Source organism: Chelonoidis abingdonii, chromosome 1 (genome assembly GCF_003597395.2).
Source record: "Chelonoidis abingdonii isolate Lonesome George chromosome 1, CheloAbing_2.0, whole genome shotgun sequence".
Taxonomy (NCBI): domain Eukaryota; kingdom Metazoa; phylum Chordata; order Testudines; family Testudinidae; genus Chelonoidis; species Chelonoidis abingdonii.
In genome coordinates, this window is record NC_133769.1 from 208,791,489 (window position 1) to 208,807,075 (window position 15,587).

Genomic DNA, 15,587 nt, shown 5'->3' on the forward strand with positions numbered 1-15,587 from the left:
TGCAAGTACACTAGCTCAACGTGAAGTCATCAATTTCTGATTCAGGATTCGTTTCACAGGAATATTTTAAGTATGCTGTTAAAGAACAAAAGTAGAATTTGTTATTCTACTCATCTGTTCTGCAATCAGAGATTTAAGTTTTTAAAGTAAATCAATGCATCCTCTGGAAGACTGTAGGAGAGAAAACACGACAGCTCTTAATATCTTTATCAACATCAGTAGAGCCCTGCAAATCCACAGTTATCTGCTTTATATCCATGGACGCAGATAGCCATAGATCATTTTTGTGGATCGGATGCGGATACAAATTTTGTATCAGCACAGGGCTCTAAACATCAGTCTCTCCTTCAACATACTTCATCTCGAGGGCTCCATAGATCAAATCATGGAAAGGAAAGGAACAGGTTTAAAAACAAGTTTAAAGACAAACTGGTGCAACTCCTGCATATAAGCAAGGCCTAAATAATTGGATTAAATAAATACATTCAGTCCCAATTCACATCTCAAGATGCTTACAAATTGATTGTTCACTTTAATTTAATTAGATATTAGGGGAAAAAAACTATAAGGGTAATTAAGCACTGGAATAGGTATCCAAGGGAGGTAACGGAATCCCCATCGTTGGAGGTTTTTAAGAACAGATTAGAAAAAATACCTGTCAGGGATGGCCTAGATTCAGAGGTTCTCAGAACAATTTTTTTGGTGGCCTCAGAGTGTGGACACCAACCCTTGCTGGTGGCCACTCTGACAATTTTTCCAAGCCCAAGTTCCGTTGCCCCAGGCTGAAGTCTAAAGCTGGAGCCCAGATGCTGATACCTAAAGCCTGCTGAGCACACACACTGGCCCCCATGTGTCTGCAGAGGCACTGCCCAGAGCCTCTAGGAGGTTGTGTGGTGTAGGGTGCTGATCCCCAGCTGGTGGTGCCGGCAAACACCAAGGCAGCCAGGAGCAATAGCTGGATGCTGCAGGGACGGACCACTGCTTTGCTTCCCTTCTTTAGGGTTGCCAATTCTGGTTGGATGTATGCCTGGACGTTTCATCACATGACATAATAATATTTAACTAAATATTCATCTTTAATTCCTGGAGACTCCAGGACAGTCCTGGAGAGGTGGCAATGCTACCCTCCATCTCTGCCCAGGAGGCTATTGTGGCCACAGAAAAATCCCCTGCTGTCCGCACATGACCATGGTGACTGCACTGGAGAAAATGCTGGTCTAGGTATACTTAGTCCTGCCTCAGGGCAGGGGGCTGGACTAGATAATCTCTCAAGCTTCCCTTCCAACCCTACATTTCCATTACTAATGGCCTCAGGGCCTACCGATTAAGGCCTAGCCTTAATCATGAGTGAAGTCCAACCAATATTTCCCCTACAGTCCCTTTCCACACCCTCAAAAATATTCTTAGAGGGAAATAATGAATGTCTTCTCCTCCTCTTTCCCCCACCCTCCAAAAAAGTCTGTTTTCCTGAGAACTGATTTACAATTTGCATTTGCATTACAGTAACTCCTAATTTAAAGTCATCCCAGTTAATGTTATTTCGTTGCTGATCAAGTAGGGAACATGCTCGTTTAAAGTTGTGCAGTCCTCCCTTCCAACATTGTTTGGCAGCCACCTGCTTTGTTCACTGCTTGCAGGAAGAGCAGCCCATTGCAGCTAGCTGGTGGGAGCTTCTAACCAGGGTGGACCAGCAGCCACTCCCCAACTCCAATCAGCTCCCTCTATCATCTCCCTGCTCCCCTAAGATTCCTGTGCTGCAGCCGCCCAGCAAGCTATCAATTGCTGGCAGTTCAGCTGTCCCTCCTCCCCCACTGCCATGTGCTGCTCCTGCCTTGGAGCTGCTCACAGAGACTCCTGCTTGCTGTGCAGGGAGAGAGGGAGCAATGTCAGGGTATCTCCCTCCCCCCTTCTCCTGCACCCCACTTACCCCTTCTCCATATAGAGCAGGGAGCGGACACAGATGGAGACAGACAGACAGCTTGGCACAGCAGCTGCTGTCTCAACTTCCTGATCTACTTAAAAAGACAATGCACTTAAGAGTGGGTCAGTGTGCATCTCTCTCTCTCCTCCATACACAAGATGTGTGTCTGTCTCTATCTGCTATGCTGTCTCCCCTCCATCATGTTTGTGCTGCCTTGTGTGAGAGGCTACATTAACAACGTGTTAACCCTTGAAGGCTCAGCCGAGTGCTAGCTCAACATTTAGCAGCAAGGCATTCCCTGGGAAATATCCCACCCTCTGACTTCACCACCTCAAACAAGCTTCATAATCTTCAGAGCTGTGTACAGTATTAAATTGTTTGTTTAAAACATATACTGTGCGTATATATCTATATAATATATGTTTGTCTGGTGAAAAAAGTTTCCCTGGAACCTAACTCTCCCTATTGATATTAATTCTTATGGGGAAATTGGATTTGCTTAACACCGTTTTGCTTAAAGTTGCATTTTTCCAGGAACATAACTACAACATTAAGTGAGGAGTTACTGTAGCTGTTTCAACAGTTGGTTATATAGTCCATCGGGTCACTAGTACAACTCCATAATAATATATAGTTTAAAATAAACAGCAAGCCAAACAAATGACAAATACACTCATGCTCAATCTGCTTCTCTCTCTCATGGCTACATTAGAAATTTCAAAGCGCTGCCCCGGCAGCGCTGTGGGAGTGCTGCCGCGGCAGCGCTTTGAAGTGTGAGTGTAGTCAGAGCGGCAGTACTGGGAGAGAGCTCTCCCAGTGCTGCTTGTAAACCACATCCCTTACGAGTGTAGCGTGCAGCGCTGGGAGCCGCGCTCCCAGCGCTGCCGCCCTGATTACACTTACACTTTACAGTGCTGCATCTTGCAGCGCTCAGGGGGGTGTTTTTTCACACCCCTGAGCGCGAAAGTTGCAGCGCTGTAAAGTGCCAATGTAGCCAAGCCCACTCAACCCAGAAGTCCTCAGTTTCATTCTGCTTCAAACAGAAACACCACAACTCTTCTTTCAAACACTGAGAAAGTTCTTTATAAAACGTCATTTCTTCTTCTAGGAGGTCTAATATGTATACAGTTACTTACACAGATAATATAACTGTTTCCTTTATCCTAAAAATGTGAAAGTCAGGCCTGCTTAGTCCTATACCCACTGGAATGGGTGCTCCATCTTTTCGTTCTCTACCTTGTCTCAATGGAATTAAAGGTAAAATAGCCAGTATTTGTATGGTGAATTTATACATTAAACAGTGTTCTTATCTTCTAGCTCTGGTTCTTTTCTAGTGACAGTCAGCTAGAAAATCTTATTCCCTTCTCCCCTGAGTTGTAATCAACAACAGTGGTTCTGAGCCACAAACTATTAAGAAGAAAGTCTATTAATTTCAAGATCCATCACAAACATTTGCAGATTTGTAGTTTTAATTCAATAAGTTTAGACACTATTTTAACGAGAATGTGTCTACATAAAATAAGAGTGTCTAAACTATTTTAAGTTTTCCATTTCACAATTTACATAAATTTTATATTTCTATCTCTCAGTCTGATTTTAACTTTTTAGATTAACTTTTTCCTCAGGATCTCCAGATAGCTGAATTAGTAGGGGAACTAGTGCCTCAGTTTCAGTTTGCTCCCTCTTACCTCTCTAGAGAGCTATAAAATTTAAGCTACTCTTTTCTCCTTGAAGAAGTGGCAACACGCAATTAAATAAATAAAATAAAGAGATTTAGGTTTATTTTAGTTCTTATATTTGTTTTATTTCAATAAAATTGTCGTTATGTACAGGTACTATATAAACTCACACACTTCACGCATTGTTTCAAATGTTGCCGATGCCTCTGACATTCTTTTCTTCCTACCCCCTCTAAACAAGTGGGTCATAATCCCATAATGAAACAGATTTTAAGGGTAAATTCTTAGCTTCCCAGTAGCAGTATATTTAGGGTTTGTTAAGATGACTGGCTATATGTATTTATTAAAACTCTCAGTGCGAAAATAGGATTGGCTGGCCTTTTCTTTCAAAGAAAAGAAACAGGTGCTACTATACAACACAATTTTATTCCCAGATAACTAGCTTAATGAAGGTTGAGTGCATATCAGTAATTTAGGACAAAAAATCCTTATAAGAAAAACCACACCATTAGAAAGCCAGAAAATTAAAGTGAAGGTTAAATTTACAATAAACCCCAGTGTCTGAAGGTATGGCAATTTATTCTTAGGCACTCAAACTATCTTAACTCTGCATGTACCTGGAGTAGTGACTGGAGAAAGGCAGGGTTCTCTTCTGTCTGTTACAGCTGTCCCCCTGCTGCATTCCTTTTCCCCCTCCCCTTTCTGTTTGTCCTGTGTGGCCGTCCGGGCCATTGTGCTAACTAAAGTCACAGCCCTATTCATAGGAATGGCTTGTACAGACTAACTGGAGCCATTGCTCTGCCTAGGGAGGGGGCTTCTTGCTTCTTTGTTTGGCTCCTTTGTTCAGACCCGGGCTCGGTGTGGGGGGCGCTGCCCAGAAATGCAAGACCTGAAGTGGCCAACTAATTAAGCATATGAGTCATACCTGTGGCTCAGAACATGCCCAGGCATGCCTATGCTCACCTGCAGCTTTTCCCTGCCTCCTCTCCTCCCTGGTATCAAGAGGAGCCAATCAAAAGTACTGGTGGGAAACTGCCTAAGTTTGCCTTTAAAACCAGACATTTTCTGATCAGACCCCGGAGAAGGTCCTTGCTTTGCCACCTGGTCTGATCAGCTAGGGGTCTTTGGGGGGCCCTCTCTCCGCTCTCGTTTGTTTTTGAGCGTACCCCCGTTTTTAAACTCCCCTCCCACGAACAACGAATTTGTGCCTGGAGATCTCCTCATTACTGAAAGCGAATCGAGTCCTCTCTCCATCCTCCGATGCTACTGCTGTTCCTGTCTCTATGTTTGCTGCTGTCCTGGGGATTGGTAAGAGCTCTCTCTCTTGCAGACTCCCCCTGTCCTAGCTGCTGGCCTTGTTTCCCAAGCAGACAGACCCAAGCTAACTCCTTGGTCTGTATCTATAATCTGTTTCTTGCTCCGCAGCTCCTTTGCTGCTAAAAAATAAGCCTGTGCCGCTGCTAAGCTGTGCCTTCCTGGACTGTATCCTGGGCTGCCAGCTTGCAGCCCCCCCACTGCTGCAGCCACCACTAGTTAAACACCCCCCCAGGGCTGTACCCTGAGCACACACCACTCTGCCCTCTGGAACTGCTCCCCCTCCCGATCAAAGAATCGGCATAGTGTAAGGTGCACCTATTAGAATCAGGTTCTTAGTCTAGATAAGTTGTAATTTCATTTTGCATAGCTGTGGTTAAGTTAGGTTTAGAGAATTGTTTGTATTGTGCTCTGTAAGTTAGGTTTAAAAAATTGTTGCATTGTGTTCTGTTGCTTGCTAATTTGTGTAGTCTTGGTTAAGTTAGATCATAAATAAGATTTTGCTGTGTTCTGTATAATTGTGGTTAAGTCTGTCTCCCCCCAAGCTCCCCAGTCACTTGTTGCAGTCTCTCTGCTGTTTAAACTTGCAGCCTGTCTGCTCTCTGTATCTCCCTGAGTTTAAATCTCCCTCTGCAGCACCTCTGCCTCCGGTCTCTACTCCACCATGTGCTCCTCTTCCCCCATCCCCCAACCTCATTCCTCTACCACTGCCTTTCTCTCTCTCTCTTTTTTTAATCTCTTTCCCCACGTGTTCACCCCACTCCTACTGCTGCCAAACCTCAATTGTATTACTGAAGTCTAGCATAAAACCCCATTGGTTACCCTTTTTCTCTCTGACACACCTCACATTTTACATTTACACCACTGTGACACATTTTTACCTAGAGTTGTTGGTTATTTAACACATTTTACCCATAACTGTTAGTTGGTTATATGCTGCTGTGACACACCCTTTACATAGAAATTGTTAGCTACCTGTTACGTTTATACTTCAGTGTTAATTGGTTACCAACTGTATTGAACCGCACTATTGAAACCCCCTATACTATTTACTAAAAGAAAACCCTCTCCAATTGTCTACCTTAACAAACCCCATACCCCTCACTATTGAATTTTCCCTGTTTTTGCATTTTCTTAATAAAGTTTATTTTGCACCCCACCAATGCAGTAGTTGTCCCCCAAGATCCCCTGCCTCCTGGCAGGGTCATCTTCTTCATCCACAACAGTTTCATCTCAGCCAGATCTCAGAAATACAAAAATCAGAGACCTCATCCAAGGCCATGCCTGGGTTAACCTTATTAGTCAGTGACCTTCAATAAGCAGCGTGAATCACAGATCATGTTTCTCTCCTGCCAGTAACCTGGAGTCTCTCCTCAGGTGTCCCGGTAAGATGATGGATATCAAACATCTCAAGCGTGTTTTAAAACTAACAGATTGCCTTTTGCATTACTGGTCTTTACCTGCTCCTCATCATTCTTGGCCAGCTGCAAAAGGGATTGAAAGGCTCCAACCACTACAGTGGTGCTACCCTATGCCACCAGCTCTTGGCAGCATTGCTCAACTCTCTCAGCCAACCTACAGAGGCAGCACAGTTGCAATAGCAGAGTACCTGAATTAGGCCCTCAAGGGCAGGCTGCAAAGCCCAGCTGAAAATCACATGGCTGATTAGCCCACTAAATGAAGCTTTCCTTTCTCTAAACCACTTCCTCTCCCCCACACCCCAGGGGGAATTTTTAGAGTATGAAGAATACGTCAAGCAGGCAATGTCAATCTTTTGAAGGAAAAGGAGGGATACTTTTGATTGTAGCTTAAAAATAACTAAATAGATTTCAAAACTTGCTCTTGCCTAGTTCCAGACAAGAGGAAAAAAACCAAAAGCAAAAAACACAAAAATCTTTTACTGCCAAGTAATAAGCCTTCTGGAAACAGATGATGGAAATGCTGACCAAGTCAACTAAAGCAATACAAGTACTTCTAAAAACAAAAATCACTTCATTCTATACAGTTAGGCCCTGTTCAAACTATATATATTTTTTTAATTGATTTTGCAACTGGTTAGAGGCTTGGTCACTTTAACTTGCAACAAGTCACATGGTTCACTTTGCATCCACACAGCCACTTTTCTTCCATTATATCCATGTTTGTTTGCCCACAGCTGGAACCCAGCCTCACCATCAGTGCTTCCTGGGAAATGCACCAGTTTCTTAGATTTTAAGCTCTTCAAGGAAGAAACAAAGTGTGTTGGGATAGGTTTGTACAGTGCCTGGCATAATGGGGCCCTGATCCTAAGTGGGGTCTCTGGATCTACTGCAAAAATAAACAAACAACATTCTGGCCAGATATCCATTAATACCTCAGTAGGAGATACAATGCCCTGGTAGACTTGTTCACAGAGTAGAACCTGCATCATGTGGACTAATGCACACAGGCATGTCCTACTGCAGAGAGAGCTGAGAAGGAGACTAATCACACAGAAGAGATACACTAAACATAAAAAAGAGCCACATGGTGTTTATGCATAATATTATGCATACATGTATTTACTTTACTGTCGTTTTGTCCTTTCACTCCAATTCCTCTGTTGCATCCACTGTTGAGTCTTGTCATAATCCTAGTTGTGAGCTCTGAGGACGGGACTGTGTTTTTTTTAATTACGTTTGTAAAGCACATGGCATAATGGAGCCGTGATCCTTGACTGAGGCCTCTAGATGCTCTTGTAATAAATCATAAATAAAAGGGTGCCAAACTGGTTGCAAGAAGATAGCCAGGTGCCAGCCATGGCCTCTGGCAAGGGCAAAATGCTCTTGGCTGCCACAGCATTGATAAACATGTGGGGCCTGGTCACACACCAAATTTAGAGCCACCCATGCCAGTAACTAGTTACAAACTCAAGTTGAAAGTTGCAGCGTGGACAGGGCCTAAAAAAAGGTTTCCATTCTGTATTATAGAATTTCCCATTCTAATTTAATGTAGACCAGTTCCAGGAACAGAACAATATAAAAGAGCTATTTATTTTTCTGTGAATTTACTATCAATGCTCTTTGGATTTGCAATTAATGTTCTACAGGAAAACTACCAGAGTTTACTAGGCAAAAAAAAACCCATGCATTTAAAAAGAGAGAGTGAAAGTATCTATCAAAGGGCTCCTTCTTTAATTTACAACTATTATGCAGAGAGGCAAAATATATTTGAATTTCATGCAGGGTGTGTCTTAAGCCAAGAAGAGTAAAGAAATTCATAGATAAGGTTGAAGCCATTTCCATAAAAACCTGCCTATATGATTAAGATAGCATTCAACCCAGTCCTGTCTACAGCTGACTTTTTTGCCAAAATGTCTCTCACTGGAAAATGTAGATTTGTTAACATCAAAACTTATCATCTCAACTAAGCTTCTATCAGAAAGGTTTTTAGATCCAGGATGTTTTGTTTTGGGGTATTTTGGAGGAAGAGAAAGGAGAGAAATGGAAGAGACCCAGATGAATGCCTAAATGGGATATGGGAGACCCAGGTTCTAGAGCAGGTACATCCCAGGGGAGTGCCCTAAACACCAGGCTATTGACTTTTCTGGTCTGGGCTGGTTCTCTTTCACCCTCCTCAAAATCCCCCGATCTCCCTCTTACGTTTGTTCCACAAAAAAAAAATATTTATATAGATTCATAGATTAAGGCCAGAAGGATCTACCATAATCATCTAGCCTGACCTCCCATATAAAACAGGCCACAGAGCTTCCCTGATTGAATTAATTCCTGCTTGCACTAAAGCATCTCTTAGAAAAAAGATCAATCTGATCGAGTGGTGGCCCAAAGTACTATAACCATAGTACTAGCAGATCCAGCTGCCGGAGGATGCCCCCTGTGTTGGGGAATCCTCAAATAATGTGAAGCCAACATAATGGCATCCTAGCCCCAACCGCTGGAGAAAAGGGAGAAGCAGATGGGCATTTTACATTGTGGGAGTTAAGACTCCCCTAACTTACTCTGTGGACTGGCTGAGCCATCAGCTAGCCTCAGGATTAGGGGTGTACAAACACTCAGGTCTTACTCTGAATGCAGATCTGCCATATTCTGGGTCCTTACTTTCCATTCAATGAAGGATTTGTTATTAAAAAACAAACAAAACCAAAACAAGCCTCAAATTGGGGAACCTAAACTTAGACTACTCTGACTTATGTGCATAGTTCACAGGACTAACAGGAAGAGAGAAGTAATAAGAGAGCGGGTGTTTAGCACCTGAGAGAGTCAGACCACTTTGTGTTAGGGGCCTAACTATAGGTACTTAAGTTTGAAAACTTAGTCATTAGCCTCTACAATTTTGTCCAAATTATGCCACCCAATGCAACTTCCACTGAAGACAGTAGAGTTGTGCTTGTGCATCTCATAGAAAGAATGTACATATTCAAATGGCCACATTCAGTCTTGTTTTAACGTTGTGTGCATCTTAAAAACAAAAAAAAGGCATTCATATTCTAGTTCTCACTTAGTACCTTTTAGGGTGACTTTCCACACCCATTAAAGACCAGGACAAAATTCCCATTGAGTTCAACGGGGCCAAGATTTCACCCTTAGACCTTGAACCTACTTGGCCTGTTCTTATCTGGTTGCAGTTAAGTAAATCTTTTAAATCAACAAAACATTCTCCAGAATGTTTCTTTCCTTCCCCACCCTAAGCAGATTTTAACAGTAATGGGAGGGGGAATAATAGGAAAACAACATTTGCCCCTGTGACCTTAACAGACGCATACATAAAACTAAGAATGAACCCAATTTTGTGATCAATTGCTCGTACCCTGAAACACACTCTGAAACTTATAATCAGCTCAAATAAGCATGCACAGGGTTTACAACAGTCCATAACTCAGAAAGTTCAACTTGACAAATCTTAGTATTTTAAAAAGGAGTAACTATTTTAATTAAGAGAAAACATTAAAATTTTACCTTCTCTTGGGCTGACTTTACAACACTTACAACCCGTCTAACTGCTAGCTCCAGTAGCTGAGCAGTTGTGTCTTCTTCAAATGTAAGCAACAACGAATCCTAAGAAACAAGTAATATGTTTTAATTAAATAAATTATTTTCACTTCAACATAGACACACATTGTCGTTAAAGTTTTTGAAACTATCAGATAATAGAAAGCATGAGTTTTCATATATAAAATTGCAGGGGTTTTTAATCCTATCCACTATGCTCCACTACATAATGCAAAGAACATCCTGGAAAACCTGTGCTGAATTTCACTCTCATAAGGCCTGATCCTGACAGCAATGGGAGGTGAGGGCACTTACATATTTCAGTAAAACTACCTGCAATCAATGAAGCTACTCTCATGAGTAAGTATCAGAGGGGTAGCCATGTTAGTCTGGATCTATAAAAGCAGCAAAGAATCCTGTGGCACCTTATAGACTAACAGACGTTTTCGAGCATGAGCTTTCGTGGGTGAATACCCACTTCATCGGATGCATGTAGTGGAAATTTCCAGGGCCAGGTATATATATGCAAGCAAGCTAGAGATAACGAGGTTAGTTCATTCAGGGAGGATGAGGCNAAAACTACACTTTTTGGGCAAATGAACTGTTTGAAAAATTTTTCTCAGCTCTAATTATCAGTGCACTGTGGTGTCGGTTGGCTAACCCTTAGATGGCAGTGAGGATGGCAGTGAGGGAGGTGACAGAACCAGTGGCAGGTTTCCTAGTCACTACCATCACTGCTATGATGACAATGAAACCAGGGCAATGAGAAGGACAGGGGTGGAGTCCAAGACAAGTGACCTGGGAGTTGATAGTGCCAGAGCCCAGGATGGTGGTGACATGGCAATGGAACCCAGGCGGGAGGCATCAGAACCAATGATGGCAGTGGAGTCAGGGAAATGATGGCAATGGTCCAAAAGCTGATGGTGAAGATTAAGATGGCAACAAAGAGGGATCCAGCAACAGCAGTGGAGAGCAGAATGGTGATGGAGCCAATGATGGTGATAAGGACTGTGGTGGGGCTGAGGAGGGAGGTGATAGAACGAAGGATGGTGGTGATGAGGGTGGCAATTGAGGCCAGGATGGAATTGATGAGAGAGATGAAGAGCCAATGACAGGGATAACCAGGAAGCTGATGACCGTGGTGGAGCTGAGAATGTCCCAAGACAGCTGTGACAAGGAAGCCAATGATGGTTGCGGAGCCTGGGACAACAGTGACAATCAGGGAGTCGATGGCAACAGAGTCCAGGATGGAAGTGACAAGGGAGGTGAATGAGTTGATGATGGTGAAAGATCTGTTGATGGGTCTGACAATTAAGTCAATGGGACCCAGGATGATGGTGACCAGGAGGCAGATGATGAGTGTGACCAAAGAACTGATGACTGTGGCATAGCCCAGATCAGCAGTGATGGTGCCCAGAGATTCAGTGGTAGTAACAGAGCCCAGGACAGAAGCCCAGGAAGAGCACTGGAGAGCACCAAGGAGGGTGATAGAGGTGGCAAGGGAACTGATAGCAATGGAGCTGACAACACGATGAGGTGAATGATGGAGGTGGGGATGACAGTGAGGATGGTGATGGTGCTGAAGATGTTAATGGTGGAGCTGATGTCAGTGATGGAGGTAAGGATGGTGAAAAAGATGGCAACAGAGATGAGGACAATGCTCAAGTCAAGGAATACACTGGCAAGCTGGAGGATGAAAGCAAATATATCAGTGGAGCAGATAGTAATGGCAAAGATTGTGATGGAGCCAGGACACACATGTCAGTGAAGCTTTATTTGAAAGTTGTAAAGTCTGAGGTGAGGGCCAAGGGAAAGTAGAGATTAGGTACATGGGGCAGAGGGAAGAGAAACCAGTGAGAGAGGCGATGTAGGGGGAGAAGTGTAGGGCAAAATGGGAGAGAGGAAATGAGGGAGAAATCTCTGGGAGTTTATTCTTGCCCTGTAAGTGTCAATATTTCAGTTTTATACTTGTTTGCGGTGCTGTTGTAACCATGTTGGTCCCAGAATATTAGAGAGACAAGGTGGATGAGGTAATATCTTTTATTGGACCAACTTCTGTTGCTGAAAGGTCAGACCTGAAGAAGAGCTCTGTGTGGCTCAAAAGCTACTATTTTTCACCAACAGAGGTTGGTCCAACAGAACATATTATCTCACTTTAGTACTTGTCTGTCTCCCAGCAACACAAACTGTATCAGAAAGAATCGGTTTGCTTTTCACTAAAGATCCTGAATATGTCAAATTCTTGGTTTTTAGTGTGTCCTGCCAATCTGAAGTAGTTTCATATAAGTAATAACAGAGCTCTGATTACTGGATAAAATAATTTATCAGATACTATATTTGATTAATAAAGTATTGTTGAATATATCACTTGATAAGCATAAAACTGGTTGAATAATGCAACTAATTTTTGTCAGATATTTTATCTGATGAATGATGACATTCATCCAATATATTATTCAACAAATAGCATTAGACCCAGCTGTATTAATGACTATTGCCAGTGCACAGCAGGTTATATATTACATACACTTTATGCTAGACATGAAATTTAATTTCTAAAAAAAATTCAGAAAACATGCTTCAGTATGTTAGGTGTACTGTGTAGAACATTGGGCACTGTGGCCAGCTGGTGTCCCAGCTCTTTTCCACGTGACACCTACAGTTACTGAAAAAAGTCAAACTTACCCCTTTTTGGGCAGTTGCCTTTATCAGGAGAGTTGGCTGGAAAACTGCAACTCTATTTTGCAAAAATATTTAAGGTTCTGAAATTTGGTTTCATTCCACATTGGAAGAAAAAATAAAAGGAGAGATGACCTGAGCCAAGAGCCCAGCTGTTAAAGCACTCAGGTGGGATGTGGAAGACATGCTGGTTCAAGTCCCTGTTTTGCCTTATTTGGTGTCTCTACTACTATAAAGTCTCTTTCTGGTCCAAAGAATATTAAATTATTTATACAAAGTGGAGCAGCTTCAACAGGTGAAACTGAGAGAGCCCTGCCCTAAACTGTCCAATAGCTTGGTGGTTAGGGCCCTCACTTCCAGCTTTAAGTCCCTGGTCTGAATCAGGCAGATCTGGGTTTCCCTCATCACTGGTGAGTGTCTGAACCATCAGATATCAGAGGGGTAGCCGTGTTAGTCTGGCTCTGTAAAAGCAGCAAATGTGAATGGCTTGCCAACTACAAAACCAATTTCTCCTCCCTTGGTTTTCACACCTCAACTGCTAGAACAGGGCCTCATCCTCCCTGATTGAACTAACCTCGTTAACTCTAGCTTGCTTGCATATATATACCTGGCCCTGGAAATTTCCACTACATGCATCCGATGAAGTGGGTATTCACCCACGAAAGTTCATGCTCCAAAACATGTTAGTCCATAAGGTGCCACAGGATTCTTTGCTGCTTTCTCATGAGTAAGGTTTTCTCACAGCTACCATAATATAAATATTTAAAAATAATAGTAATAACTGTTTTCAGGATCTGGTCTAATAACTCTAATACTATTCTACAGCACATTATATGGCTGGCTGCATGATCTATCCCAAAATGAAGAGATACCAAACAATCGTTTGAAAGATTTTTAAACACACAATAATATTTCTGTTAAGTATTAAAAACAAAAAACACTCCACGCCTACAACACTGACCAGAACCTAGGAAGAAGAATATGATGTAAACGTAACACACACAAAGCAGGGAGAAAGAGATCCCTAATACACAGAGGAATTTCATTAGCCTTGCGATGCTGATATTGTTCTGAGCAGTTGGGAGCCTAGCTGAGGGAGTAACAACATATTGCGGTGTCAGAAAGTGAATTCAGACCAGAAAAAAAAAAAAAGGCTGCAGAGGCTCTTTGGGGTGGGGGTGAGGATGAGAGAGACAGTATGTTACTTTCTGTATCTGTTTGCCTACAGTGTGGTGTTAATTTCTGTCTCCTGGAACCTGTCCCCAATTCATAACAATTCTTAAAAGATTTATTTTTGCAGAACTCATCCTTTATCATAACACCCATAGTCTTCTCACACAGCACTGATATTTTAAGAGGATAATCAAAAGTATTTCCTACTGACCTTCCGCATTTACAATAATGCCTTGAGAATTTTAAATTTCACACACATGCACACGTGTGGCTTAAAAATAATAGATGGCTAACAAAAGATCATCAGCTTGGGGAGATGGTGCTGAAGAACACACAACATAATATAACATTTCCCAGACGGTTAGAATTGGGTATTTCCAATTCTACACAGCAATGTTTCAATTTCAGTCCAGGAAACTAGGTTGTTGTGGCCTGACCTACTCTTGCATCCCCTCTTCAGATCCAGAGAGATTTTTTTTTTTTTTTTTTTTTTTTTAAATACTATATATAAGTTTTACGTCCTTTACACAAAGATACTGGGAGTAGAAAGATAGGTCAAATGTTGTGCATGCCAATTCAGACTTTTTGTTTTGTTCTGTTTAAGTTTTATAGAAAATTCAAACTTAAGTTGCATGACTGGCATAATAAGGTTGAACATTATCTTATTCTACTCTACACTACAAGACTGAGATCTGCCAGATAAACAAAAATACGTTAAACAGAAGTAAACATCAAAAATCTGAAATGTGTTCAAAAGTATAAATGAGAGGGGCTGGAACTGAGAGTTTTGAGAGTTATATATGGGGGGAAAAGTCTGGCTCATGACTGACAGTCATGTGACAAGTCAGGAAGTTTTTACTGTTTACTTCAGAGGTACAGGACAATGTTATCAATTGCATATGCAGAGTCTATCTTGATTTGTTGAGAGGTCAGTAACACCCTCTCTCCTGAACTTCCAGCCATCTCCCATCTATGTATTTTTTAAACGAAATAGTGGCTAGAACAGGAAAATTTCTAGATTTCACTGGCAAAGATATTCTGAGTAAGTGTAACCATACACATATTTACTTCTTGTTTTGGCAAACATAGTAAATAGCGGGCAAGGAAGAGCAGAAGTCAAATAGTGACATTCATTTCAACATAATAAAATCAGGTAAACATTATGTATGTTTTATTAACAAATGTATATACAGTTAGCATTTTGCATAGTCCCCGAAAGACTTGATTCACAGTTAGCAAGCTAAGAATAAAACCGGAGTCTAGTGAAGTTCTAGCATGTTATTGGGATACACAACACTTATTTAGCTCTCCTGGCAGACTCTACAACTACAAGAGTGCTCTGTAGGGGAGGTGTAAGTCCTTGGGGTGGGATTCTACTTTCAGTTACACGACTGTACAACCAGTTCATTGATGCTTTATGGTGTACTCCTGATTTGTACAGCTGTAATGGAAGCAAAATTTGGCTCTTGCATTTCCAAATTCGTATGTATTTACCAAAATAGATTTGCCTTTTTAATGGAATGACAGTTCAAAAAACTGGAAGGAATCATACTGATCTGGTAAGAAGTGGGAAGAAAGATTTTAGTTTAAAGCTTCCAGAAGGCAACTATGATGAACAGTGAGTAAAACGTCAACATTCGGAAGGGAAAAAAATAACTTGATAACGTCCTTACACAGCGATCTTAAAAATATGAGGCTTCGTTTTCAAATTACTCCAGGAGTTTAACCTACACAAAAGTGCACATATAACAGTCACAACAGTATTCAAAATACTACATATAAGATCCTTGTGGAATAAGAGACATCAAGCCATATTCCCCACCCTCTTTTCACTCCGATTTGAAACCCCATTAG

The 15,587-nt window shown here is 41.8% G+C and overlaps 1 protein-coding gene and 1 long non-coding RNA gene across 3 annotated transcripts in view; both read right to left on the reverse strand.

Annotated features, from left to right (window-relative positions):
* Window positions 1-15,587, reverse strand: part of LOC142047982 (uncharacterized) — a 159,390-nt gene that overhangs the window by 97,779 nt on the left and 46,024 nt on the right. The window lies entirely within an intron of this gene.
* C2CD2 (C2 calcium dependent domain containing 2) overlaps window positions 1-15,587 on the reverse strand; it is a 55,203-nt gene that overhangs the window by 38,705 nt on the left and 911 nt on the right. For both annotated transcript variants that reach the window (XM_075073949.1, XM_032775328.2), the window contains exon 2: window positions 9,849-9,947. In XM_075073949.1, coding sequence (XP_074930050.1) covers window positions 9,849-9,947 — 99 coding nt within the window. The remainder of the gene's footprint in view (window positions 1-9,848; window positions 9,948-15,587) is intronic.